The sequence below is a fragment of the Corella eumyota genome, chromosome 5 (assembly GCF_963082875.1).
Source record: "Corella eumyota chromosome 5, kaCorEumy4.1, whole genome shotgun sequence".
In the NCBI taxonomy this organism is placed as follows: domain Eukaryota; kingdom Metazoa; phylum Chordata; class Ascidiacea; order Phlebobranchia; family Corellidae; genus Corella; species Corella eumyota.
Window position 1 is genome coordinate 6696736 of NC_137494.1, and position 27355 is coordinate 6724090.

The following is a 27355-nucleotide window of genomic DNA, read 5'->3' on the forward strand; positions in this document are numbered from 1 at the left end:
GTTGAATTTGTGTCATAAACTCAAACAAGGCGTGTGTTCTATCTTTTTAAACCTGGTCCCATAAAAGTAATTTAAAGGTTTAATTATTAACATTTGTATGTTAAACTTGTTGCATAAACTCAAACTAGGTGTATTTTCTATCTCTTTAATTATACAAAAGTGATGGGGCAAGAAACCTGGTATTAAATTAATAAAAATAAATAAACTTAATCTAGTAAAAGCTACTTTTCTAATGTTAAAAAAGAAAAATGGATTTCAAGAAAAGTTTATTGTTAGCAATTAGTTTGTCTGTTCTTGAAATGTACCTAGTTTATCATTATGTTTCCAACAGTCAAGTATTCACTTTGCAACAAGGTTTTGATAACAGCAACCAATTTATTTACCCACCTGCTCTTCAAAATAAAAGTTATTTAAATAATAAAGATCAAGGTGAAAAAGAAAATGATTTAAGTGGCGAGTTTACTGTTAAAGAAATTGTGCAACTAGAAAAGAAAATATTAACCACCGAGTCGTCATTAAATATAAAAAATCAAAATTATAAAATTCTAAACAATGTAACATATTTTCTTCCCACAAAAATTACTGATCGTTATTCTTATTATTACGGAATTGATTATATAGAAAGTTATGGACTAGCACAAAAAACAGTCGTGTTTTCAAAGCTAAAAAGAAGCGAAAAATGGCGTGAACTTTTTCCTGATTATTTTCGAGGTATTTCAGCTTCAGAAAAACTGAACCCTAAACAAAATTCAAGTTTTTTTACTTCGGAAAAATCAGAGGTGTTGATTTCAAAAACCTCTTTTCAAGTCGGGGATGAGTTTGTTGCAACTATTCAGGCCAAAGATCGCCTGGGAAGAAATAAGATTCACGGGGGTGATTATTTTCGTGCCCGGCTTCTTCAAGGAAATGTTACCGAGTTATACCCAGCAGACGCTATCAACTGTTTAGTCACTGATAACAACGACGGGACTTATGCCATAACAACTCCAATATTATTTGCTGGAACATTGACATTAGATGTAACTTTAATATCTTCAGTAGAATCATTAAAATATATGCTTGAAGAAGCTGATCAGTTGAAAAACAAAGGATTTCGATATATTGCAAGTCTTACTTCAAAAGAAACAGTAGAATGTAATTGGTGAACTTACTGACAAGTAAGTAATCTATTTAAAATAACTATTTTAACCTTCTCGAGCGGAAACAATTGGAACTATTATCACTTGATTCCGTTTAAATATCCGCTTTTATAAAACCCAAGTTATTTAAGTTTGTCTCTTTTATTTATAATTTTTTAATGTAATATAAAACTTAACACACCTGCTTTTCAAACAACATAAAATCTATTGTCATAAAATCACTTTAAAAAGCTCTTGGTTAGGCTACTATAACTTGTGTATATTTATTTAATTTTATTTTAGTGCAAAAGCGATGGAGCTGTGCGATTATGGAAATCCCCGAAACCAGGAACCATGGATTTGTACAAAACCCAAATCAGGAATTTGTCATAAAATTTCGTATATTAAAGTAGATGGACGCAGATTCGAGCAGACCACTTTGCGACAAAACGTGATTAAGAAGTTTCCTTCAAAAATGTTGAAGGGGTTTTACTTCTAGATTTTTGGGATCTGACAAACTTGTGGTTATTAAATGACGCAATTCACCCTGGTGGAAAAATTCTAACTCAAGAAATTAATTTTTTAACACAAGTTGTTGGATTTGATTAACGATAATAAGAAGATATAACAATTTTATTTATTAAGTTATTACCTCATGTAGTAATATTTTAATAAATGGGCTTTTTGGCAAAAATTATTGGTTAAAACTAAAAAAAACAACTCAACAAATATTATAATATTTATATGGAAATCCGTCAACGTTAACGAATTTTATGAAATCTTTAAAAATAAATTGTGACATCCTTTGCAATTTACACGCACAAAATTTTAACTTATCATTTTTTAAAACTGATCTATAAGGTTTAATTTTGTTTAATATACAATATTAGAGCCTTAAATTTTGATAATGCTACAGCTATACCTTTAAAAAGTGCATATCGGTTAAAAAAGAGTGCAATATATTATATTGTTTGTGGAAATTATTTGCACATATTGCTATATTATAAACAGACAAATTGTTTTTTTATTTGGCAGGGTTTAACCGGCAGCATAGTATAGTAAGGCGTTACTAAGGCGTTATAAACGGTATAAACTCCTGCTGAGCCAGCACTTAATCAGCAATATAATTACCGGGCAATTTTTACACTATGTTTAGGTCGCACATTCTGACTTTTCCCATCAAGGATAAAAATATATACAAAAAAAAAGGTTTATACGTTGTATCACAAGAACGACATTTAACCTTTTAAGTGTAAACCTATTGTTATGAGAAAAAATTAATATATAACGTTTTTGACACCTTTTATTGCAATATATAAATAACAGAGCATAGGTAGTTGAATATAATAATCTATAAAAGTAAATAATAACATAAGTATATAATTATATAGTTAATTTGTTTAATCTAATACGAGAATTTGCGTTAACAAATTCATTTCTTGAGTTAATATTTTTCTAATTGGATGAATTTGGTCGTCTAGAAGCCACAAATTCGTTAGTTCCCAAAAATCTATGAGTAAAATACCTTTAGCATCTTTGAAAATATTTTTTGCAATTACAACTTGTCTAAACAAAAACCAATCGATTAAAGTATCGACTGCATTAGGCAATCTAAAAATAACTTTAGTTCCAGGATGTCGTTTTATTAGTCTCAACGCAGCCTGTTTAATGCCCTCAATGCGATGTATGTACATAGAAGCATGGCAGGTAAAAATATGCAAGCCGATGTTAAACACAATGGCCAGGTTTTTTCCTCCTAAATCTATGCTGTCCATCATATCACTAATATAAGGTCTACTAAGGGGCGGGCCCGGGTTTCTTAATGGCGGGCCATGTGATCTGTAATAAATTGTAATGTTGTTGGTTTTATCGAAAGCAGCGCAGGGTTTGTGCCAAACTTCGGACCCCAGGGGAGCAGCGCTTTCATTCAGTTTTAATTTTCCTCGGTAGTAGACATACAATTGACGTGTTGTAGAATCGCCAAAAAAGTAAAGGCGTTTGTGGCGAAACAAAGCTTTGTAGTCAATATCATCTGTGAACGTGTTATTACACAGAAACGACTGCCAGGTGCTGTTTTTAAAGTAACCGGTTTGCTGATTATGATTTTTTAAAAGTTGTCCATAACTACACACGTTTTTCGGAAGGTTGGGTTCGTGACCTGTCGACCCCTTCACTGTTATACTACTAGATTTTGTTCCATTAAACCTGACATAAGAGGGAAATTTTTTAATCACGTTTTCTTGCAAGGTGGTCTTCTCAAATCGCCTTCCGTTGACCATAACATAAGCTATCCTGTGACAAACTCCAGACTTAGGTTTTGTACAAATCCATGGTTCTTGGTTTCGGGGATTTCCGTAATCGCAAAGTTCCATCGCTTTTGCTCTAAAAAAGTTACAACACTCTTTAGTTATAGCAGATAATTTAGCATTTCGCATTTCTACATTAACCAAAATTGCTTTAATTTGTTAAAGCTAAACAGATTACCATATTCTTTATTAAATAATGTATTGTACTTACTTGTCGGTTAGTTCACTAAAGTACCAATTACATTCGACTGTTTCTGTTGTGGTAAGATTACCAATGTAACTAAATCCCTTGTTTTTTAATTGATCAGCTTCTTTGATCATATATTTTAATGATTCTACTGAAGATATTAACGTTACATCTAATGTTAATGTTCCAGCAAATAATATTGGAGTTGTTATGGAATATGTTCCGTCGTTGTTATCAGTGACTAAACAGTTGATGGCATCTGAAGGAAACAATTCGGTTGCATTTGTTCCCTGAATGAGTCGGGCACGAAAATAATCACCTCCGTGAAGCTTATTTCTTCCCAAACGATCTTTGGCCTGAATAGTTGCAACAAACTCATCCCCGACTTGAAAAGAGGTTTTTGGAATCAACACCTCCGATTTTTCCGAAGTAAAATAATCCGAATTTTGTTTAGGATTTGATTTTTCTGAAGCTGATATACCAAGAAAAAGATCAGGAAAAAGTTCCCGCCATTTTTCGCTTCTTTTTAGCTTTGAAAACACGACTGTTTTTTGTGCTAGTCCATAACTTTCCAAATAATCAATTCCAAAGTAATGCGAAAAACGATCAGTAATTTTTTTCGGGGAAAAAAAAGTTAGTTTGTTTTGCATTTTTTCATTTTGTTGTTTTATATTTAGTTTTTTATCAGGAATTGATATTTTTTTGTCTAATTGCGCCTTTGCTTTAACAATCTTACCGCTAATTGGAAATCTTTCCTTTTCACCTGGATTTTTATAATTTAAATAGTTTTTATTTTGAAGAGCAGGTGGGTAGATAAATTGGTTGTTGTTATCAAAATCTCGTTGCAAAGTGAAAATTTGACTGTGAGAAACATTATGATAAACTAAAAATATTCCAGTTCCTGACATACATATTACTAACAACAGCATTTTCTTAAAATCCATTTCAAAAAATTAATAGGTTATATCCAATTTTCTTTTATTTTTATATAACGTTAGCTGTCGTAGTTTTAATTTTTTTAAATACAAATTAAAAAATCTATGAAACTGGTTCTACCATGCTTAAAACTAACGTTAACTGTGTTTAATGTTAAGTTTGCCTTAGGCTACAAACTGAAAAGTGCGGTCTCGACGACGAATTAGATATACAGCATTTTTTGAGTAAACACTGCCGATTATTTTTTAATTTTATACCATTTTAAAAATCACATTCTGTAATAAAAAAGGAAGATAAGATAACTACAAACTAAACTACTGGGCTCTACCGAGCGCAAAAAAAAAATCGAATTAACAAATAAAAAAAGTCGTTACTTTTTTTTTAAAATCTTACAATAGCTTTATATTAAAAGTTGTTCGGCTTATGATAGAGCCTATTTCGTAGCTTTATTCACATGGGACATTGTAAGTTCAATTTTCAGCACGCAGTTTAAACAGATGATCAATTATTTTAGTAATATTGCGGTACAACTATAGTACAGTGCAGACCACCTTAGTAGGATAAGCAACACATTAAAATGCATAAAAAATTATATCTTTACTAAATGACACCACATATAGAACACGTAATTAATTAGTAATAAACATAATGAATCAAGTTTATAAAAAAAACTTCACCTATCAGCAAACTGACAAAAAAATAAGATTAATAATAAAACTTACATCTAAATAAATAAAATTGTTATATCTTGTTATTATGATTAATCTAATCCAACAATTTGTGTTAAAAAATTAATTTCTTGGGTTAGAATTTTCCCACCAGGGTGAATTGCGTCATTTAATAACCACAAGTTTGTCAGATCCCAAAAATCTAGAAGCAAAACCCCTTCAACATCTTTGAAAATATGTTTGGCAATTTCGATTTGTCTAAACAAAAACCAGTCGATCAAGTTATCTATGGCATTGGGTAATCTAAATATAACTTTAGTTTTAGGATGACGTTTTATTAGCCTCTGAGCAGCCTCCTTAATCCCCTGAACGCGATGTATGTACATCGAAGCATGGCAGGTAAAAATATGCAAGCCAATGTTAAACACAATAGCCACATTTTTCCCTCCTGAATCAATACCGTCCAACAAATCACTAATATAAGGTCTACTAAGGGGCGGTCCCGGGTTTCTTAATGGCGGGCCGTGTGCTCTGTAATAAATTGTAATGTTGTCAGTATTATCGAAAGCAACGCAAGGTTTTTGCCAGACTTCAGATCCAAGATTTGCACAAGTTTGGCTAAGGGCTAGTTTGTTTCGGTAAAATTCATATATTTGACGTGTTGTGGAATCGCCAATAAGATACAATTGCTTATTTTGAAACAAAGTCCGATAATCAATCTGGGAGTCATCTTTGTTTTTACATAAAAGCGACTCCCAGTTGTTGTTTTTAAAGTAGCCGTTTGGCCGGTTGCTAGCGTTAGAAAGTTGTTTGAAACTACATGCGTTGCTTGGGGTTTCTGGTTTGTAGTCTTTTACCGGTTTGAAATTTATGGCGTTAGAATTGATTCCAGTAATTCTAACATGACAAGGAAACTTCTTAATCACGTTTTGTCGCAAAGTAGTCTGTTCAAATCTCCGCCCGTCCACCTTAATATACGAAATTTTGTGACAAATTCCTGACTTGGGTTTTGTACAAATCCATGGTTCTTCGTTTCGGGGATTTTCATAATCGCACAGCTCCATCGCTTTTGCTCTAAGGTAAAAAAATTAATTGCAAAGTTTTTATTCATATGCCCTTTTACCTAATAGATTTTATGTTTTTAAAGAAAGAAATGGGTTGTTGTGTTAAAGCTATTGTGTTAAAGTGTTATGTTACAGAGTTTTGCAATTTTGTAAGTGATGTATATAGCATGTTAGTATGGTTGACAATAAATCACAAAATGGCTTTAAAACCTTTAAAAAATGTCTGTGGTACTTACAATTTAATTTTGAAAAATACTGGGAAATGATTAACATAAAAAACCAAGTTACCATATTTTTTGTGTGACGTGGAAAGTACTAAGTAGCGTAGTGAATGTATACACGCTAGTACTTTCTAGGTCATTACAAACAGGGCTTCCCTTTTCTTTTTTTTAATTAATTTAATTTTTTTTTTAAAGTTGAATAACTTAAAAAGTAGGTGAAATTATTTAAAGTTAAAATCATTTTTGTGTTCAGTGACACCAACTTTATTAATTTTTGAGTATAAAAATATCGCTAATATATGACTTTAAGGCTACTTATTAAAAGTTTGTGTTAAAGCTATTTATTAACGTCGGGCTCCAGAATATGGGATTAGGAACATACAATTTAATAAAAAAAAAATGGAGCGAATTTGAATAATATGGAATTTATAAAAAATAATAATAACCCAATTCTTTCGAAACAAACTTCTATAAATCTTGAACAATTAAAGATAATTTAAGATAAGCGATAAATCGTTTTCATTCCATAAGTTAAAATAGTTATTTAAAATAGAATACTTACTCTTCGGATAACTCACTAAAATACCAATTACATTCTACGCTTTCGTTTGAAGTAAGACTTGCGATATACCGAAATCCTTTGTTTTTCAATTGATCAGCTTCTCCGAGCATGTATTTTAATGATTCTACTGAAGATATTAACGTTACATCCAATGTTAATGTTCCAGCAAATAATATTGGAGTAGTTATGGAATAAGTCCCGTCGTTGTTATCAGTGACTAAACAGTTGATAGCATCTGCCGGGTATAATTCAGTGGCCTTTCCTTTAATGAGTCGGGCACGAAAATAATCACCTCCGTAAATCTTATTTCTTCCCAGGCGATCTTTGGCCTGAATAGTTGCAACAAACTCATCCCCGACTTGAAAGGAGGTTTTTGGAATCAACACCTCTGATTTTCCCGAAGTAAAAAAACTCGAGTTTTGTTTAGGGTTTAGTTTTTCTGAAGCTAAAATACCTCGAAAATAATCAGGAAAAAGTTCACGCCATTTTTCGCTTCTTTTTAGCTTTGAAAACACGACTGTTTTTTGTGCTAGTCCATAACTTTCTAAATAATCAATTCCGTAATAATAGGAATAACGATCGGTTTTCTTTTTTGGCGAAAAATATGTTACATTGTTTAGAATTTTATGATTTTGTTCTTCTATATTTAATGACGACTTAGTTGTTAGTAATTCTTTTTCCAATTGTATATTTTCTTTAACAGTAACCTCGCTTTTTAAATTATTTTTCTTTTCACCTTGTTTTTTATTTTTCAAATAGTTTTTACCTTGAAGAGCAGGCGGGTAGATAAATTGGTTGCTGTTATCAAAACCTCGTTGCAAAGTGAAAATTTGACTGTTGGAAACCAAATGATAAACTAAAAAAACTCCAAAGATAGAGAAACTAATTACCAACAACAAAATTTTCTTGAAGTCCATTTAACCTAAGTTTTAAATTATAATTTAGTTCCCTACTTTAAAACATCCCGTTTTTGTATCTTAATGTATTCATAAAGTAAGTTTTAAAACTGACAATATGCAAATCGTCAGGCTTGTCATTACTTGATAGAAAATCAACCACAAAACTGTTAAGTCTAAAGTATTAAACTGCAATTCCTAGTAACTACTGGGTTGCTTTAAACGAATATGAAAATAACTGATTCACAATCCAATTCATAAGTAGTACAAAAAGTAGTTAGTTACTAAGTTTTTACGTTTATATTAAATTTTAAACAGTTTGTTATGACAGAAAACGAAATCGACAATTCAATTACTACACCTACTTAACTTACTTGTGGCGGAAATGATATTCACAATTACTAAGCCTACTTATTTTTTTAAAGTTAAATTACTGACTGTTATTTTAAGTTAAACTGGGTACGTTTTCTACTAGGCATTTTAAACGTATTGCATATTGGAAAAAGTATATGTATTTATTATCCAGTTACACTAACACTTTTCAACATCAAAGTAGCATTTGCAGTTAAAGTACTAAAGTAGTGGTATATTAATATACACTTTGTTTTGTATGTTTATGCAATCTTTTTGAGAAAAACCACGCTTTCCCTTAACTTTATATTCTTTCAAAAAACAACAAGTAACTTTTTATTGCTTGGCATGCCTTTTTGAACTCACACGAAAAAACAAATTTTTACAAACCATTTGACTTGTTTTCACACGTATAAAATTGCAAATAACACATCCTGTCGTTTAAAGCAATTTAAAGCCAAGGTCAGAAGTCATTTTTATGCTCTGGTGCTGCACATTTGAGGTTGGCGCAATGATATATGATAAACATTATCATTGAGTTAGCGTCTACGCTTAGCTGAACCACGTCTCAACAGCACACCCTACCGTAGTAAAATTTAAAAACTATTACTTTAATAATTATAGAGTTACATAAAAAAAAAAAAAAATACAAAAATTAAAAGTGGAAGAGTTTAACAATTTTTTGCATTTATATGTCTCCCCCACCAAGTGTTTTTGTATATAAATACATGAAGTTACACTTATTATTAATTTTCCAGGCTACATAACACTTTATATAAATTTAATCAAAGCTTTTTGAGTAAGGCCCAAAAAAAATGTTTCGTAAAGAATTAACCAGCAAATTTTAATTAAGGTTTTAACAGCGACCGTTTTACTTTATATACAGCATACTGGTATAGTAGCCTATTTGTGCGTGTTTAGCTCGCTGATTCTACAGAACTTAATTACGCAAGCTAAACCGGCATGCCTTTTTCTTGCAGTGCAAGTTTCTACAAGTACAAGTCGGTACATCACTCCTTTTAGATGTTAGTATGTGGTAACTTATGCAGATGAGTGGCTAAAACCGATCTGAGATAGTAGTGCACCAAGTCTACCATGGACAACTGGGCACACATTTATACAGTAAAGTAATGCTGCTTAAGTTTTGATAGTGACTGTTATAAAACAAAAGTGTAGTATTAAAATAATTCTATACACTAAAATTTTTTTCAAAGTAAGTAGTGTATATAAAAGCAGCCTAGTCGTGATCAATCTGACAAACGGACATTCTTACACAAAATGTTTTTTATTTGCATGTGATGTTTAGCATACGTTTCCCTAAAATAATTATTAAGCTGTTTGGCATATTTTGCAGTCAAGTGTAAACGTTTTGTTTGCAAAAGAGATAATAAATTTAGAAAATGAAGTTGAACTCGAATGTTGTGGTTAGTTTAACAGTTTTGGGCTTTTTGTGTTTCTACTCCGGCTGCTGTGCTGCTGTGCATGCAAACCAAGAGTCTCATGGTTTGAGCGAAATTCTTGATTTTTTACCAAATCAACATGATTTTAAATTTTTTGAACGTTGTCTAAACTACGAAATTAAAGCTATGTAAGTTGGACTTTAATTTAAATGAGTAATATACATTTAAGTCGAGTAGTAAGGCTTACTAACTTTTCGACTCTTTTTTAAAGGACAAGAAGAGATACTGTAAAATGCAATAAATTACTGGAAACAATGCAAAGAATGAGTGAATCGAGTTCTAAAAACCGCAAAAAACGTAAGTTCGACTTACATCATTATATACTACTTTAATTATACCAAACAATGTGGTAACATTTTCCTGTTTTTTTTACATTTAGTACAACGTGTAAATTAACTTACAATTATATAATCGGTTGCAGTACTATAATAATTGCATCTTATTATAGTATTATCGCAGGTTTTTGTGCAACAATATCAACCAAAGGTAACTGGTGTATAAGTAGATAAGGCCATACAAAAAGGTGCATGAATATTAACTGTTAAAACAAAATTAAGCAATGTTTTGTTAAATTGTATTGTAACTTTTCTTTATTATTTGTTTATTGTTTTGTTTAATTTTGTTACGGCCGGGGGCATATTGAGCTGTTAAAAAGGTATTGGGTTTTAATACTACCTTTTTAATATTTTTGTGTAAACGAAAAAACCTAAAAATTTTGACTAATTTTTAATTATCCAAATTAAATTATCATAAAAAAGCTGATATAGCTGTTACATTATTTTGTTAAATTAACATTTAAAAAACGAAAACAATTGCGTTTGTATATCATATGGGACCGAACGAATTTTACAAGATGCCGATTTGTTGTGTATTCAAAAACGCATGGCTACAGAAAACTAACTTATTAAAGGATAAGGTGGCGTTTAGGCGTATTTTCATTAATAGATGTAGTGTATTTTTAAAGCCTATTAACTTGCTCGTTTTTCTGTGTTGTGTTCTATGCTACTTATATGTATATACGCATGAACTATATTGCCTAACTAATAAAACTCTAAAAGCATATCTTCAGTTTTATTAAAATAGTTTAAAGGTGCGAAGAAAAATGTCGATGTTTTAAGCAATTGTATATAGGCATAAGGCATAGATAATTTTTTAAATGCGCTTACGTACTTTTCTGATACATGTAATTAGATAAGCAAAAATTTTTCAAAAAAATAACCAAATACTAAAAAAAGTAATTTGTTTTAAATAGGCAATGCAGAAATTCTAATGGAACAGATGTACCACATAAGTAAGTGACACGATTTTTTTTATAGTTTTTTTATATTTTTATTTGGGATGGTTGTGTAGTTAGGACGTGTTTAAGCTATCCGGTAACGCCGGGCTAATGGGCGAATAGTGTGGCATTGGTGCGGCTCAAACCCGAAACCTTTCGGCTTGCAGTCTAACGCCATAACGGATATACCATACTACTGAAAGTAAGATTCTATTAATCTTATTGACCCACAATATACACACCATCACCTAATCGAACCTAAACTTACCGCATTACAGAAATAGCCAAGATGAAAAACAGGCTGTCGGAGGAGAGAGATGAGATGATGAGCATGGTGGCTCCGTGCTCCAAATTTTCAAGCTCCGTCAGAAGGAACTGGAAGAAGTTCTTTGGACCAAGAGCGGGTAGCACTCCAACAGAAGTGACAACTTTTATTCCCTTCCAGCAAAACTTAAGTAGACACGAAATCGAAGTCACCTTCGGTCCCCCAGCCCTCAACACGTAAGTTAGGTTAATTAATAATGTTTTTTTTAATGAAATATTTATTAAAAAATATTTTTATTGGTACTGCTGTAACATATTTGCCGAACTCTATCATGAATGTTTGTGTATTTACTTCTTGCTGTTGCCACAGGGCCTAATGACAATATTTGACATTTGAGGCTTACCATAATAGCAGCTGCTGTGATGTAAATTAAGTTTACAAATTTTTTAAGATTAAAATATTAAACTTTTAATTAAAAAAACAATGTATAATTTTTTTGTTTGCGTTATATATATAATATTATTATGCTATTTAAATATGCCAGATAATATCACTTTGCCCTAAAAACAAATTTTACTTAATATTTTAAAATTTATCAGTTGAACATAGGCGTTATCTTTTAACATAAATTTAAAATTTAACAACATGTTAAAGATAATTTTAAATCTTAAAAAATATTAAGATTTTACATTTTCCCACGAGAAATTAACCCCACCCAAACTTCAAACTTATTTTTGATGTAAACAATTTTTAAGAGCTGTTTTTTTTGACAGTTCGGTATTCCGTGAACATCAACTTGTCGCTGTCGACTTGGCAATCCTTCGGACTCCTCCTTGCCAGATTGATGAATTATTTGGAAGTTATTCGTTAACTGTTGATCAGATAATAGCCAATAAATCGATTAATATTCACAAGAGCAAACAGGTTGAAATTTTATTATATTTTTTAAACAAATATATAATAAAAATGTAATGTTTTAAATTTTAAGTTCAAGTTTGAAAGACATTTTTTAAATTCTTACTTTAAAAAAAATTTTAATTCCTAATTTATGACCATGTATAATTTTAAATTTAAATTTCACATTTTTTTAAGTCTAATATCAAAATATATTTGTAATTTTTTTTTTAATTTAGAAATTCTCATATTATTTTTTAAATTTTGTTTTAGTCCATTTGTCCTACTCTAACCGGTTATATGTTGGTTGCCGAACTTGACATCGCAAAAATGAAAACATGGTTTTATAGTTCAGATACATCTTTGATACTTCGGGTTCGATTACACGCAGATCCCTTACCAGGTTAGATTTTTTTAATAACTTTAAATTAACAAAAAAGAAAATAATTAAAAATGGTATTAGTTGTTTTATGCCTGTTAATTTAACTTAAAAGTATTTTAGTCAAATTTTAAAATTATAGAACACAAATTCAAAATTTTATTAATTGTCGCCTTTATTGCATACGGTATACGTAATACATTTTCTATTGACAAAAATTTATTGGATTTTTAAATTATAAAACATGTTAAAAATATAATTCCTTGTTTACCCAACATTTTCTTATATTGAATTTATAAACTTAGCGGTAAAAACACCTGTTATCTTAACTTTTATTTGCTTCTCTTTGGTTTAAGTTTGCAAAAAAAATTGTTTGGCTTCTGTACCAGAGAAAAATGTTGGCTTCTGTATAATAAAGCCAAATATGAGAAAAAAATTCTTAAAGTTTATGAGTGTACTTTCCAAGGAGTAAACAACATATGCAAGGCCTTTAACCGCCTTAACTATGTTGTTGTTAAAATGCAATTGTTTTAACAAAAATATCTTGTCGCTCTATCTGTGCCTAAGCTGCAGCCAGGTTTGCGTGGTTTTATTACCACAAGTTTTAAGATGTAGCAGGTGATAATCTTACAAGTTCCCACAGTCCTAAATCACTCCTACTTTTTCGCACAATGTAGCTACTTGTTCTTATTTAAAAATTGTCTTATTTATCAGATGCCTGTCATAAGATTATGTAAATCGTTATTTTTATTTATTTTGTATCAACAGCGCTTGGATTTTAATTTTATTTTGCTTTACAAAATGCATTTCTACTCTATTTTATGAATATCATTAAATTGCCAATCTAATATGGCGGTATTTCGGGAAAGTGGTATTTCGGGCTTTTTGATTCAAATTCACTTGCATAATACTACTGCTGGCAATTAACCTAATTATTCTTTTAAATTATTCTTTTACTTCATTAGGTTTGCCAACAGTTTGCTCGAATGAAACAATTTTGCAAAAGGTTTTGTCTTTGTCGTTCCACCTTAAAGTTGGAGATGCTCACCAGGTTTTTAAACCGATCTCCATTGGGCAAAGACCCTTGTTTGACGACCTAGCAGAAGTAATGCGTAAGTTATGAAAATGTAAAGGCAATTTACTTTTAAAGGTATATAACAAAATTATTAGTATTATTTTAAATAAGACATTTTTGGATACTTTGTTTTTATAGAAAATAGAAGGGGGCGACGCGCATTAAAGCCATCAACGTTAACCCTTGACAATCAAGATTGTCGACTGGAAAACTACCCCTACAAAATAAACACCTACAATGGGGTTCGTACTTTACTCTATATTTTTGTATTAAATGTTATCACCAACCCGGATACTGCTTATCATTAACATAAAGTAATATATTTGTAACAGGAGTATGAAGTGCTATTCCCGGAGACCTGGAACATTCGAGAATGTGTAGGACGATGCGTTTTTCCGCTTACTAACATGAATTCCACAAATCACGGTCTTGCTATGAGCGAGGTAAGGTTTTTTATTAATTACAAAAAAAGGAAAAATCAAACAGTAATCACATAAAGAACATAGCAAGTGTTGTAATTGCATTGATTTTGGTTACGTTGTCATGTGACACAGCATACCAACATTTGTGTAAAGCTGAATCTACCTATTAGATAACACAAATACCATGTAACCGCATTGCCCAAAGAAAGCAAAATCAAGTTGTTTTTGAATAACCTTGAACTTTTAAATTGACTTTTCAACGCACGATAAGCACTTGTGTAATTTGCTTTCACTACAAAACAACAAAAATTTTGTGTTTTCGAAAATAAATATAAACTGAGCAAGAGAATGGTTCTAACACTAAAACTTCTTATCAGCATTTTTGAGTAATGCAAGCATATTTTGTTGTGTATAAATAGTTTATAAATATTTTGGTGAAAAGCATTTTTTCTTCTATTTCAGCAACTTACTTTTCACCCTGACCCTCCTCTTCAGGTTACTGTGAACTGTGTTCCAATCGCATACGACGATGTCTATCACGTGACTTATGGCCCGGGACGAACTTTACAAAGTGGCTATTACAAAGACATGGCAGCAAAATATTGCGGTTGCGAGTAACTGTTGAAGTTAAATTTAAAACTTTTTAATTTATAAATATACAAGCTTAAAGTTGTACACTGTATTTGGCTGACAAGATAAATTACAAGGACTTATTGAATTGTTGTTAAAATATGTGGGCAATGAACAAAAAAAAAACATTTGTTCTTTCGGACTGCCTCTTGTAGATTGTACATATACTTTTTTGGTTTATTTAATTCTCATTTAAGTAATTTTTTTATCTAAAGTCTTTGATACGATAATATTGCGCAAAAGATAATATTTGTTGCTGTGGTATTTTATTAGTAGTTTTACACAATTTTAAAACATGTTTCTTTTTCTTTAAAAACTCAAAATATTTCAAGTTAAAATTATGGAAAAGGTGTTAAAATAATGTGCTCATTTTTCACTGTGTTTGATTGTAAAGTAAATAAATAATAAAATTTTCATTTCCAAAAAATTCTCTTTTAAAACAAGGACTGTTCACCAAGGCGCTGATTAGTTAATTAATGCGCTTTTTTAGGCTACGCAAAATCGCTTTTAGGCTAAAGGCCAAAAACGTCGTCTTCTGCACAGCATGGCTTTTAAAAAAGCTTGTAATACGACATTTTAATAGCAATGAAGTTTTTTTAATTGAAAAGAGCTGTAGTTTAAAATTAAAATGTAATTGTGTTAATTTTAGCAACATCTGTTATGCAGTTTTAAATTTACGCAGTTAAAACAGAACTAGAACGCTAAATAATTTAAAATTAGGCCATTTTTTGTGTCGAAGTTTAATTTGAACTAAAAAAAAATACCATTTCGCTACTGTCTTAATATCTATAAGGTAAGTGGTATTTTTGTTATTTTTTAAATGTAAAAAAACTTACATTTTGTTTAGGACTCGTTAAAGATTTTTGTTAACCTATTGTTTAACAAAGTTTTTTTGTTTTGTTTACTATACCCTTACCTAAAAAACGAACACTTTTACCTAATTTTTGAGCTTCAAAAATAACTTTGTACAATTATTCTTGACCGTTAATTACTACCCCTATGTAAATGTAACTAAGCCCTATCTAACCTACGTTAATTTTAGATTTTATTTACTATTTTTAAAAAAACATAGCATTGTAAAAGCAATTGTATTAAAAACAGCATAATTACGACCATATACAATACGGATAGTGCATAAAGTAAAATAGAAAAAGGTGAAATAAAAATATGAGAGCTCTTTAAGCGAAGGGTATACAGTAACGACAATAGCACTTTACTAACGTGATTGGCATAAACGCACAATGTTTAAAAAAATAACTGCGCAAAAGTGAAAACTTATAAAAACATGACTAAAAGTGGAAATAAGTGTTATCAAAAACTAAAATATATGTTAATGGACTTTAAAAAATTAGCTAAAACAAGGTTTGATAATTGTGCTTTTTTGTCAAAGGCACTAACTGTTTCGGAGACTTGGTGATATTGCTTTTTTGTAACGAATATTTGCAGTTTAGGAAACTAAAAAAAATTGATTTTTATGTTCAAGGTAAAACGATTTAACCTTATACTAAAAAGCAAATAAAATATTTAAGATTTGGCAGATAAAAAAAAAACGAAATCAAAAAAGGTTACATCACAAATTTAAGCAATTTTTAAAACTCATTATTGTTAAGGCATGGTAAACAGAATTTTAAAAATCCTTTTTTAGTCTCGAAAAATATGGAAAAACAATTTACACTGGGTTGAAAGTCAAATAAATATAATTCGTTTTTATTTTTTAAACCAAATTAATCTGAAATTTTTTCGTTGTCAACACACATTGGTGAGCCCAGCTCTAATTCTCGCTGTAGCGAATCCATATCATCAGGTTCCAAGCATCGAATATCCAGCCAATCAGCAAGCAGGGATGGTGAGCAGTCACCTGTGACATCCATGTTCACCCCCGCCGATTGGGGAAATATGTCTGCAAGGTCCAGCCCCAAACCATAACCACCCCCGTTTGCCCCAGCTAATGTTGGGGTGTCTAACATTCCAATCTGAAAAAAATTTATACTTTTTTAAAAACTTTGGATTCGAAAATAACATTCTTAAAAGTTGTTTTATTTGGTTATTAAACTCACTGGTCCATAATGATGGTTGTTTAAATTCACTGAGTCATCAGCAACAGGCACAAATATACCTCCTTCACTTTTTTCAGCACCCGAGTCAGCATATTTTGACAAAATAGCAGAGGAATACTTTGATTCACTTGGCTGTGTGTTTGGGTAATTTAAATGCCTTGTGGGGGTGGTGGTGTGGTTGAATTGGTTGGATACGGTTTTCGGGTATGAATGGGACAACGTGTTTGCTATGGGGTTACTTTTTTCACCGAAAGAGTCGCTTCGAAGACGAAATTCGTCGTTAAGAACAAAATCTATCGTATCTGGGCTGAGCGTTGCCAGATTATTTCCCATGGGGGTTGTGAGAACATTGCTTTGCTGTGTGGCTTGACCTGGAGTCATCGGGTCATGACCTGGCATAAAAACTGTGAACTTTCGGCTGGTTTCTCCCGTTGTAAAAATGGACTTTGGGCGCTGGGGCAAACTTGTGGGTGAAGTTGTTTTTGTTATAAAATTTGACTGCATCGGGGGCTGAGTTATTTCCGGAATAAACATACCCCCTCCAGTGGCTAAAAACTGACCCTCATCGCTGTTAAAGGAGCGACTCTTGTTCGGTCGATTCACAAAGTTGGGTTCTGGAATAAAGCCCTGGGAATTTGGTTTTTCACCAAGTAGCGACACAGGGTAAGTCCCCTCGCTCTGCACCCTTTTGTGAAGGGTGAGGTTTTTGGTTGGCATGACGACAGTAATTAGGCGATCGTTATTGTTGTTGCCAAAATTTGAAACAGTTTGCGGCGCTTGCTGTTTCGGTTGTTCGTTTGTAAAACTGTTTGGTCGAATTTTTTCCACAAGCGGCCTAAAAACAAATAATTTTTAAATTTAGAATTTTTTCTAACATGCCCAGTAAAATTCTAAGCATATGACCCATTACTATTTTATTTTTAAACTAAGTTTTTTAGTGTATGCAAAAATACTTACACTTGAACTGGTTTAAATGGGTTTGGGGTGTTTGAAGGAAGACTTTTATGTCGATTAAGTCGATTCGTGTTTGTTTTTTGGGAAATGTTTTCTAAAAAAATTGAAATATTTATTTTTTTAATTAAGTATAAGCAAACTCGAAAAAAGTTGAAAAATGTTTAACATAAAATTTGAGACAAAAAAGTGTAAAAATTAACAAATAAAATAGAAACAAAGTTACCCTGAACGAATATATTTGCAGGTTTTGGTTCGTTTTTACTCCCCTAAAAACAATTAAGTTAATTTCAACATAAATATTCCTAGTTTTAATTTTTATTTTATAAAAGATGTAAAAGTATTCCACTATTTGGAGTTAGCATGAAAAAAAAAGAAAAATTGTAAATTATTTTACCTGCATTTTTGTCCATCGATCCAACATACTTCGATCAGCTTCACTAAGTTCCTCTTTTGCCCCCTTTTCTTCCTTCTTTTTTCTTTCTTTTTCAGCTGCTCTCTCATTTCGCTTTTTTCTCTTTTCTTCTCTTTCGCGTTGCCGCTCAGCTGCAGTAACTGACTTACGAACTTTGTCTAACGGCTTACCAAGACCTGTGCAAAAATTGTTTAAAAAGTATTTTATTGCAAATGTATTGTACAAAATGGTGTAAAAACGACAATAGAAATAAAAAAAGAAAGAGGTAACAAATCTAATAAAACATATAAAAATGTTGTTTATTACCTTTTTGTTTTGCAAACATGGACGCAAAAATAGTATCTCGAATTTTCATTTTTGTGTTCTCCGAAATTGTGACCTTTTTTGTCGAATTCTGTGACTTTTTTCCATCGGCTGCCTTCTTATCGGAATCCTTTTTCCCAGATTTGCGATCCAAATCTGAAGAGTCTTCGTCACTTTGGACAACCTGGACTGTGATTATAGGAGCCCTAGTGACCTCTTCAGTGACCTTAGGTGGTGAACCTTCAACCTTTTTACGTTCTTGTGCTAAGTTTTTTTGCACCTCGCTTGCCGCTAACTCAACGCTTAAATCCATCGAACAAACAGAGCTCGCACTCTTCATTGTGACATCACAAGGAGTTTCTGGTTTAAATAATAAATTCTGTGAAGTGGTGTTGGGTTTAATGGTTGGTGGTGGTGCCGCTGGTTTTTTAAATACTTCGTCGTTTTTGGTTGTTACTGGTGTGGGTTTGGTTGTTACAGTTGTTGTTTTATTAACGTCGAGTTTTTTGACAGAAAAAAGTTGATTTGCAAATCTAAATAAAAAGTTTTTAGCCCTCTTTAAATTCTATAAAAAGTTAAGATTTGTTATAATTCGGGGCAAAATTTCAGGAATTGTTGAATTTTCATTGCCAACCATATATATATTATTCTTTAAAAAACAATTTAAAAAAATCAAAACTAAATTTGAAAATTCAAAAAAATAAAATAAAAGTTTTTACCTTGATTTTTTTAAATGATAAGCCTTCACTACTTCAATAACTTGATCCTTTACTTCTTCTTTAGTAACAGTGGATTCGAATCTAAAATCAAATGGAGTATGACACAGTGGTTCATCGTCACTGTCATGGTAACCAGATAAGAAGGGATGAGATAAACATTGAGCAGCATTTGGTCGATCAGCTGGGTTGAAGCGAAGAAAAGAACCAAGAATATCAAGCTGAAAAATAAGAAAAAATGTATATAATTCTAAAGGTAGTATTTTTCTTTTTTTGTATATATTTTTATCCTTGATGTGGGAAAGTCGAATGCGCGATTTAAACATAGAGTAACATCAGTTACTCCGACCCAGTCTCGAGTTGCCTGTGGCAGTTTAGGATATTATAGATTATAATTGCCCAGTAATTATGCTGCTAATTAATTGCTGGCTTAGCAAGAGTTCATAGCGTTTTTAGCACCTTACTCAAGGGCGCTACAGCATGAGATCAGTGGGGATTGAACCCACAACCTCATGTGTGGTGTAGCAAGTGTTCTTACCACTACACCACGCCGCCGGTGTAGTTTGTTTATATATAATCTATTACCCATAATTTAAATAAAATTATTTAAAAACAAAAATAAAAATAAGTTTCTGTCTTGAATAATTAGGTTATAAAACTGACTTTTGCCAATTTAGATTTTGTTTTTATTGTGGCTATATGGTAGCTTTTTTATGTTAAGATTAAAAAAAAAATTTTTTGATTTGAAATGTTTAATAATATCATGCTTTACACATTTGATAAATTACAATTAAACTATATATATAATATATAAATAATATTGGTATTACCATATGTTCAACCTAAATTAGCTACAATTTGAAACATATAACTAACCATTTCTTCCGATGCTTTTGGGTACAGTGATTTGAGTGGCACAGCTTTTTTGTTTGGTAAACTTTTAATGTAATTTCGGACACGGTCAGACCTTATGGAAGAAACCATATTTTTCTCTGGTGACCCCAAAACTGATATAACCAACTGTAGTTGGTGCACATAATGTTTGCCTTAAAACAAAATAAGTTTTAACAGTTTGTTTGTTGTTTAAATATTCAAATGTTTGTACTTCTAAGCATTAACACCTTAGATAAATAAAGTCAATTTTCAGGGAAATTCCAACAAAGGGTGTGGGAAATTTTGAACAAAAATTGGTTGTAAATAAAATTTAATTTGTAAGTATCTTAGGCACAAAATAAAATGCTTGGTTTAAAAAACCAAACAATCAAAAATTCCAATTTTTTCTTACAAGTTTTTAACAATAAAGTTGTATTTTTTAGTAATAGTTGTTAATTGGAAAATTGTCCATACTTTATCAACAAATAATCGTAAAAAATATATTAACTTGATTTTATTTACCAGGAAAGATTTGTTTTCTGCCGATCATCTCAGCCAAAATGCAACCAATTGACCACATGTCTATGGACTGACAATAATCACCAACCGACAACATTAATTCAGGTGCACGATACCATCTAAATTTTAAAAATAAAATATTTCATATTGTTTTAAAGTCATATTCATATTACAAGCTATATATAAATTGCAATGTAAACATATACAAGACTATTCCAGCTACATGTATAACATAAAGTGGTATATAAGTACTAATAGATAGATTAACCTTGTCGCCACATATTCTGTCATAAACAATTTATGATCACCCGGTGAACTAGCAACACCCCTGGCCATCCCAAAATCTCCAATTTTTAATTCACAATTTTCATTCACAAGTAGATTACTTGGTTTTAAATCCCTAAAACCAAAAATATTTTTTTTTTAATATTATTCAACTTGTTTTTTTTTACAAATGTTTAGAAATAAGCGAATGATATACTATAGATAATTTAGGCCTAGTTTATAGTCAATTAAAGCTTAAAAAAGAATTGAAACCAAAATATAAAAATGTTAAAAAACATATTTACCAAAATTAAAAACTGTTATTATAGTATATATTATTTTTATTGTTATTAAAAAACCTTATATTTGTATTTTATTTTCAGTACACATCACATTCTATAAAGTACTACCTATGGATAACATTAGCAGAATGTATGTACTTGACCCCTCTTAAAAGTTGGTATAAGAAATACTTGATGTGCTCAACCGTAAACTGCTGATCAGACCTAAAAGGTAACAACATACACAATTACTTATCAATTAGAAACAAAAAATATAATAAAGATGATAAAAATCACGATTTCGAAGTAAAATCACGGTGCAAACATCAGTTATCACAAATCCAAAAAAATTTTTTTACCTTATAATGTGGTGTAGATCGGACTCCATAAGGTCCATAACCAAGTACACATCCTTTAATGTAAATGTAGATGTTGTTTGAATAATATCTTTAATTCCAACGATATTGTCATGTTTAAAATGCAGCAATAGTTTTAGTTCGCGGAGTGTTCGTTTAGCAGTCGTGACAATATCGAATGGATTGACAATTTTTTTAATTGCCACATGGCGATCTAAAAAATAGCGAAACATAAAAATGTTAGATACCTGTTATAGTTACAAACACAGCACACCATAGGCTAAGATTCACATTCCGATAAAAAAAACTAACCAAACCCTAAATTGACTAGTGACAAGTTGCATTGGCTAAAATACTTGACTTTATTGCAAGAGGTTCTGAGTTGTTTTTCACTGCCTTCATGCTGTAACAGCCCATAATAAGGCCAATCGGTAAAAACGTTACATTAAGTTCAATAAATAATATACCAAAACTGCTAATATTAAAATTAGGTCAGATTAACAAATTTTGCTCTATGTTTAAGCCATGAAGTCGCTCTTTCTATATGGAGAGTAAATAAATAAATAAATACTAACAATAATAAAAAGTATGAGTTTATTTGGCAAATATTTTTTTTTAGTCTTACTCAAATTTAAAAAAATTATTTACTTGATTTTTTGTCGATAGCTGAGCACACAACCCCATAAGCTCCTGTTCCTATTGCCTCCAAAACCTTATAATTTACACCCACGTCAAACGTAACAAACCCATCGCTACTGTACCCAGATTTATAAGCAATTGAAGAGCTTAGGTTTTTTCGAGTTATTGGAATCCTTTGTGGTTCATTTTCTCCGGGCATTTGCCAGGTTTAAAAATTTCAATTTATTTAAAATATTAAGTGGATTAACATCTGTTAAAGTGTTAAATAAATACTGAAAAACCTAGATTTAAAAAGGAAAATAGAAAAGAAAGTTAAGTAGTAAACTGTAACATCAGAAAATGTAAAGCTAAAGGCCCAAAAAGCTTAGATTTTTGACTGACCTTACGTTACTTAATAAATAAAAAAAAAAATAAAAAATGCAATTACAATTTGATTGTTCCAAAAACTAAACTATTGTTATTCGATTGTTTAAACCTAATTCTAATTTTAAGAAACAAATTAACCACCTGACAATAGAGAGCAATAAATTTAACAATGACGTCATATCATAACAATAAAACAGAGCTGATAGCTGCGGTAAATGGAAAAGCAGAACCACGATAATAAGTAAGATAAAAATAGCATCTTGCTATTTTTGTTGTTAATTTTATTTTAAATTATAAAAATATTTTGTCTAAAAAAGCAGTACCAGATAAATTTAATTTTGTTAGTTGTTGAAATCAAATTTTAGTTGTCAAATAATTTGTTTCCTAATACTAAAAATTAATACCAAATCATGGTTACTGTTAATTAGACAGAATAATCTGCAAATGTATATTTCCTAGCTATAATCAATATTAAAAGCTTCTTGGTTTAAAACTATAGTTTAAAGTTGAAATATTAGTCTAAAAACCGCTTAAAAGAGGAAAATTCCTCAATGAAAATGTTAGCTAGGTAGAGGTGTTGAGCTATAGCGGGGAGATTTAAAACTTAATATATTGTTTCAAAAAAAAAATAAAAAAATAAAAAAAAAAAAAAATAATATATTGTTTCAGGTCCGGTAGTGCAGCGAACCGGTCATGGCGTCGGACTACGAGCCGAAAGGTTTCGGGTTCAAGCCGCACCAACGGCACACCATTTGAGCCCGGCGTTTACGGATAGTTCAAAAACACGTAATAACAGAACACCTTTCCCCAATATAAAATATAAAACCTAAAAAAAAAAATTGTTTCAGTTTAAAAATGTTGCTGTGGAAGGTTTTTTTGCATAGTCTGTTGTGCGTTCATGTTTTTGTCTATCTTAACATTTTAATATGAAAACAAAAATTATTTTTAGCTAAATAAAACAAGCGTTAAAAATAGTATCTCATATCCTTACAAAACAGCAGTAATTCGAAGTTAAAAACATTTTCGTTAAAATTTTTTTCTAAACACAAATTTACGTCAATCTAATTTACAATAAAAGTGCAAACGACATTCAAAAAACGCTTTTGTAAAGGTTTTTTTCAATTTTCTAACGTTTTGTCCAATAGAAATTAAATGGTCTATACATAATATGGCGTTAAACAACCAAGTTAATGACATTCCTTCAATAAAAATTTTGCTAACAAATTTTCAATCCGCAGCACTTACAAAATTTTCGGAAATCTTCTGGCTAATTATTATAATAAGGAAGTCGTAATTAAGTGTGCTCAGGATAATCTTTTAATTGAATGGCAATCATCTAATAAAAAAGTGATATAAAGCACAATCGGCCAACTAATGTCTGATAGAGTGTCTTGTATGGGTAAATATTTTTAACAAAATAATAATTTACGCAACGGAGAATTCAAATTGCAAAATGTTTTACAAAACGGCACGCAATGTTGTTTTAGCATACGTAAGCAAATTAAAAATATACGGTGTTGTTGAAGACATTGTTTTGATATAGGCCTGATAATTAAATTTATAGTTTTTGTAAAAGTGGTAAACAAAATGCCCATTTGGTATAACAGGGAGTCTTAATTAAACGTCGGATGGGCAATTTGGCCAAAATTCTCACTAATTGCCAGTTATTTACATTTTGAAGCGCATATCTAATAGCCATAGTTAAGTCTATACCTATTGTAACCTTTAAGTTAATTTCAAATTGTGTGGTCTTATTATTTAAAGTATATACACGTTCTATTGTTATATTTCAATATGGATAATGTGTTAAGGCAATCGTTTTTGTGGTACGCTCAATAAATAAGATAAGTGCTTGGTTCCTAAAACCTAAAAAAGCACGTGTGTTAATCATTTACAATTGTCGCAACATAAGCTTTAGGTGTTTATATATTAAGGTGTATACCAAAGTACAATGACTGTAAATAGAAAATTACATATAGTTATAACACCCTTTTAATATAAAAATACAAAAACTAAAGCAAATTGTATTGAAATTGTATTGAAAACTAAGGCAAATTGTATTGAAAAAAATAAAAATGATAATGACTATTTTTTAATACGTCAGAAAAGGCCAATTAACTACCACAAAAATTTTGTTGCAAAATAAAAATGCCGTTTTACGTAATTCAACAAAATTGTTTACTTTAGATATTTTTTTGGCCTAAAGAAGCCCAGCCAAAAGTATGGCAATTAGTTTTTTTAATATATATCGAAAAAAATAATTAAGGAGACATTTGTTAATTTAAAAGTTAGGTTAAATTTTCTGTCTGAGTACCCTTTTATTAATATTATAGTTTTAAAATATTGCGCACTTCTATATTGACGCCGGTTTAATTGCTTACCTACGAGTGAAATATTCATCAATTTCAGTATGAAAGTAGTAATTTTAAAAATTTATTAAAGTTCTATATTAGCGATTTTTTTTACTTAAAAATTGATAAAGTTGGTGTCACTGAACACAAAAATGGTTTTAACTTCAAATAATTTGATTTACTTTTTAAGTTTTTGTTGTTTATTAGGCATTTTATGATTCAGTAACAACCATACTAACGTGCTATATACATCACTTACAAAAAAAACTCTTTAATATAACACTTTTAATTAATTTTTCCATTACAATTAAATACAGGTAGATTTAGTGATTAACGCCAAAGTTTTAAATTAAATTATTTTTTTTTAAATAAATCGATACTTGATATTTCTGAAAGAAATACCAATGTTGTTGTTTTGTTGCGCTACGTTTATGTGGCTTTCATATATGCTTTAAATTACTTTAATATAACTCAATTTTCTTAAATCTAACTGTTTACATCAAAATATTGACAACAAAACAGAAAAATTAAATATAGATTTAAAGTTTTTAAGTTAACTTTTGGTTTATGCAAAAACAATTTTATTCTTAGACTTCTTGTTGATTTCAGTTAACTACAATTTATGACATGTTTTCAGAATTTGGTATTGTTTTGTTTATGGTCTGTTAGAAAAACCATGGTAATTTATAGGCCTTAAGATGCTTTCTGTTTACAGCATTTACACATCATATCATATGCAAACCAGTAACAAACTTTGCTGAAATATTTTGAAAAAAAAAACAACATATTTACAGTTTTTTGTTATTTGTACAAAAGTTATTATCAATACTGGTGGTTATTAACAACTTTTAAAGACACTGTTTTAAGTGGACAAAATATTAATAGAATATATAGACGTAGGCTGTTTTTGGAATGACAATTTCATTGGTTTTATTGCCTCGAAAATTGGACAATTGACATTTTTACAAGCAACCGTGTGGTTAAAAACGTCAATCAAAATATATTGGCAAGCGTACATACCCATTAAAGCTACATAATCCGTTACGCTTTAAAAGCTGAAACAAAAACAGCTTTTACTGGGGTTTGAACCCGTAACTTGAGACTAGTTAAAAGATTAGAATATTAGAATACCTATATTTACACCTTTACTGTAGCATGAACTGGCAGTCATTCGCTCAAGTAAGAAAAATAAATAGAAGTGTATTGTATATAGTCAATAATACAAAACTAGTCGTAGGCTTGAAACGAATAATATATAATAATAAAGCGGTATATATAAAAGGATTTAATTTAGGATCATAAGAGTATCAGGCTAAGTTTCAGCGGTGACGTGCTTTTGGCTTAACCGTTTTGCGAGGTATGTAATTTAAAAAGGGCATTTAATATGCGAATGTCAATAACCTAAGACTTGTGTCAACTGGATTATTTGAAAATATTTTTGTAAATGCCAGGTTTCTTTGACAAGTTAAGCTATGCCACAAATTTCTCTTATGTAACAAAGTTTTTTTTAATTTTGTCGAGTGTAGCAAATTTTTATAAAAAAAAAATTAAAAAAAAAAAAAGGCATAAAAAATTAGTAGAATAAGGAGGCCTTTTCGGGTTATGTAACCACATAGAAATAAGTTTTCTGATAAAAAAGATATGCATATTAAGGCAAGAGTTTAAAATTTACAATTCTCCTTTTTGGAAGTATAAAAGTTCATATATCGAAGTGTTAACACTTGCTGCGACCTAATGGATTTTTTCTCGCCGAATAGGTGTAAGGCGACATGTACTATAAGCCATTCGTATAAGCAAACATTCGTGCGAAATCGTAGTAGGCGGCCTTTGCCCGCGGTGCAAAACGAAAACAAACAGGACGTGTTAAAGTACCTGCTATGCACTAAGTTACACAAGCAAAGCTGGAAAAAAGGCACCGAAGACTGACAGTGGCCGTACGATAAGTGCGCCGTAAAATGAGAACTCGTGTCCGCCAGTTTGCGAATCAGTACCGCGGCGTTATCGCCAGCGTACATACCAGCCGCAGGACACTACTTTAGCCTATAATACGCTAGAATTAGATGTAATCTTTCGTTCGAGTTGAAGCTAGAAGGCTATATGCAGGCAGGTGCACAAAACTGACGGGATTTTACTTATTTTGCCAGTAATTACCAGTCGTTAAATTCGGGAGCAAGAACAAAAGAAGAATAATTATGATACACTGCTAGCTCGGCAGGTCGTGCTGGTTAATCGCGCGATTTTCGACTGATGTTTTTGTCAAACAAATCTCGTAAAATGTAAAGCTGGTTTTGGTATCTCATTAGAAGGCCGAAAGTGACGGGAAAGGGTATGATAAAAACAGGTGTGATTGATGATTTAAACCGCTTAGTTAATATCTACAGAAATATCAAGATCTAGCCTGACAGTTTAAAAACTATTCCGAAAAAGTACAAGTACCCGAATGCTTTTACGGTCGGCCTAGTTCAAATAGGAAAGCTGTGTAGGTGATAGTGTTCTCCATTAATCGCAATTCAAGCCTGACGTTTATAAGATTGATATAAACGTGATCAGCATG

At 30.9% G+C, this 27355-nt stretch overlaps 4 protein-coding genes across 4 annotated transcripts; 1 reads left to right on the forward strand and 3 right to left on the reverse strand.

Moving 5' to 3' along the window:
- Nucleotides 1-2457: 2457 nt before the first annotated feature.
- LOC145752838 (NXPE family member 3-like) lies at nt 2458-4582 on the reverse strand. Its single transcript, XM_082569189.1, has 2 exons — nt 3636-4582; nt 2458-3500 (listed from the first exon to the last, which is right to left on the reverse strand). The coding sequence occupies exons 1-2, from the start codon at nt 4553-4555 to the stop codon at nt 2519-2521; spliced, it is 1902 nt and encodes a 633-aa protein (XP_082425315.1). The 5' UTR covers nt 4556-4582; the 3' UTR covers nt 2458-2518.
- Nucleotides 4583-5003: 421 nt separating this feature from the next.
- Nucleotides 5004-8029, reverse strand: LOC145752763 (NXPE family member 3-like). Its single transcript, XM_082569096.1, has 2 exons — nt 7063-8029; nt 5004-6289 (listed from the first exon to the last, which is right to left on the reverse strand). Exons 1-2 carry the CDS (start codon nt 7977-7979, stop codon nt 5308-5310), a joined length of 1899 nt encoding a protein of 632 aa, XP_082425222.1. The 5' UTR covers nt 7980-8029; the 3' UTR covers nt 5004-5307.
- A 2967-nt stretch (nt 8030-10996) lies between these two features.
- LOC145753195 (uncharacterized) lies at nt 10997-14851 on the forward strand. Its single transcript, XM_082569596.1, has 8 exons — nt 10997-11060; nt 11324-11546; nt 12084-12234; nt 12478-12607; nt 13549-13695; nt 13797-13900; nt 13991-14101; nt 14543-14851. The coding sequence occupies exons 1-8, from the start codon at nt 11039-11041 to the stop codon at nt 14696-14698; spliced, it is 1044 nt and encodes a 347-aa protein (XP_082425722.1). The 5' UTR covers nt 10997-11038; the 3' UTR covers nt 14699-14851.
- Nucleotides 14852-15815: 964 nt separating this feature from the next.
- On the reverse strand, nt 15816-22359 carry LOC145751809 (uncharacterized). Its single transcript, XM_082567916.1, has 13 exons — nt 22094-22359; nt 21449-21659; nt 21219-21314; nt 20813-20944; nt 20548-20663; nt 20029-20198; nt 19156-19373; nt 18440-18969; nt 18116-18309; nt 17945-17987; nt 17725-17815; nt 16768-17602; nt 15816-16683 (listed from the first exon to the last, which is right to left on the reverse strand). Exons 1-13 carry the CDS (start codon nt 22281-22283, stop codon nt 16435-16437), a joined length of 3075 nt encoding a protein of 1024 aa, XP_082424042.1. The 5' UTR covers nt 22284-22359; the 3' UTR covers nt 15816-16434.
- Between the last annotated feature and the right edge of the window lie 4996 nt (nt 22360-27355).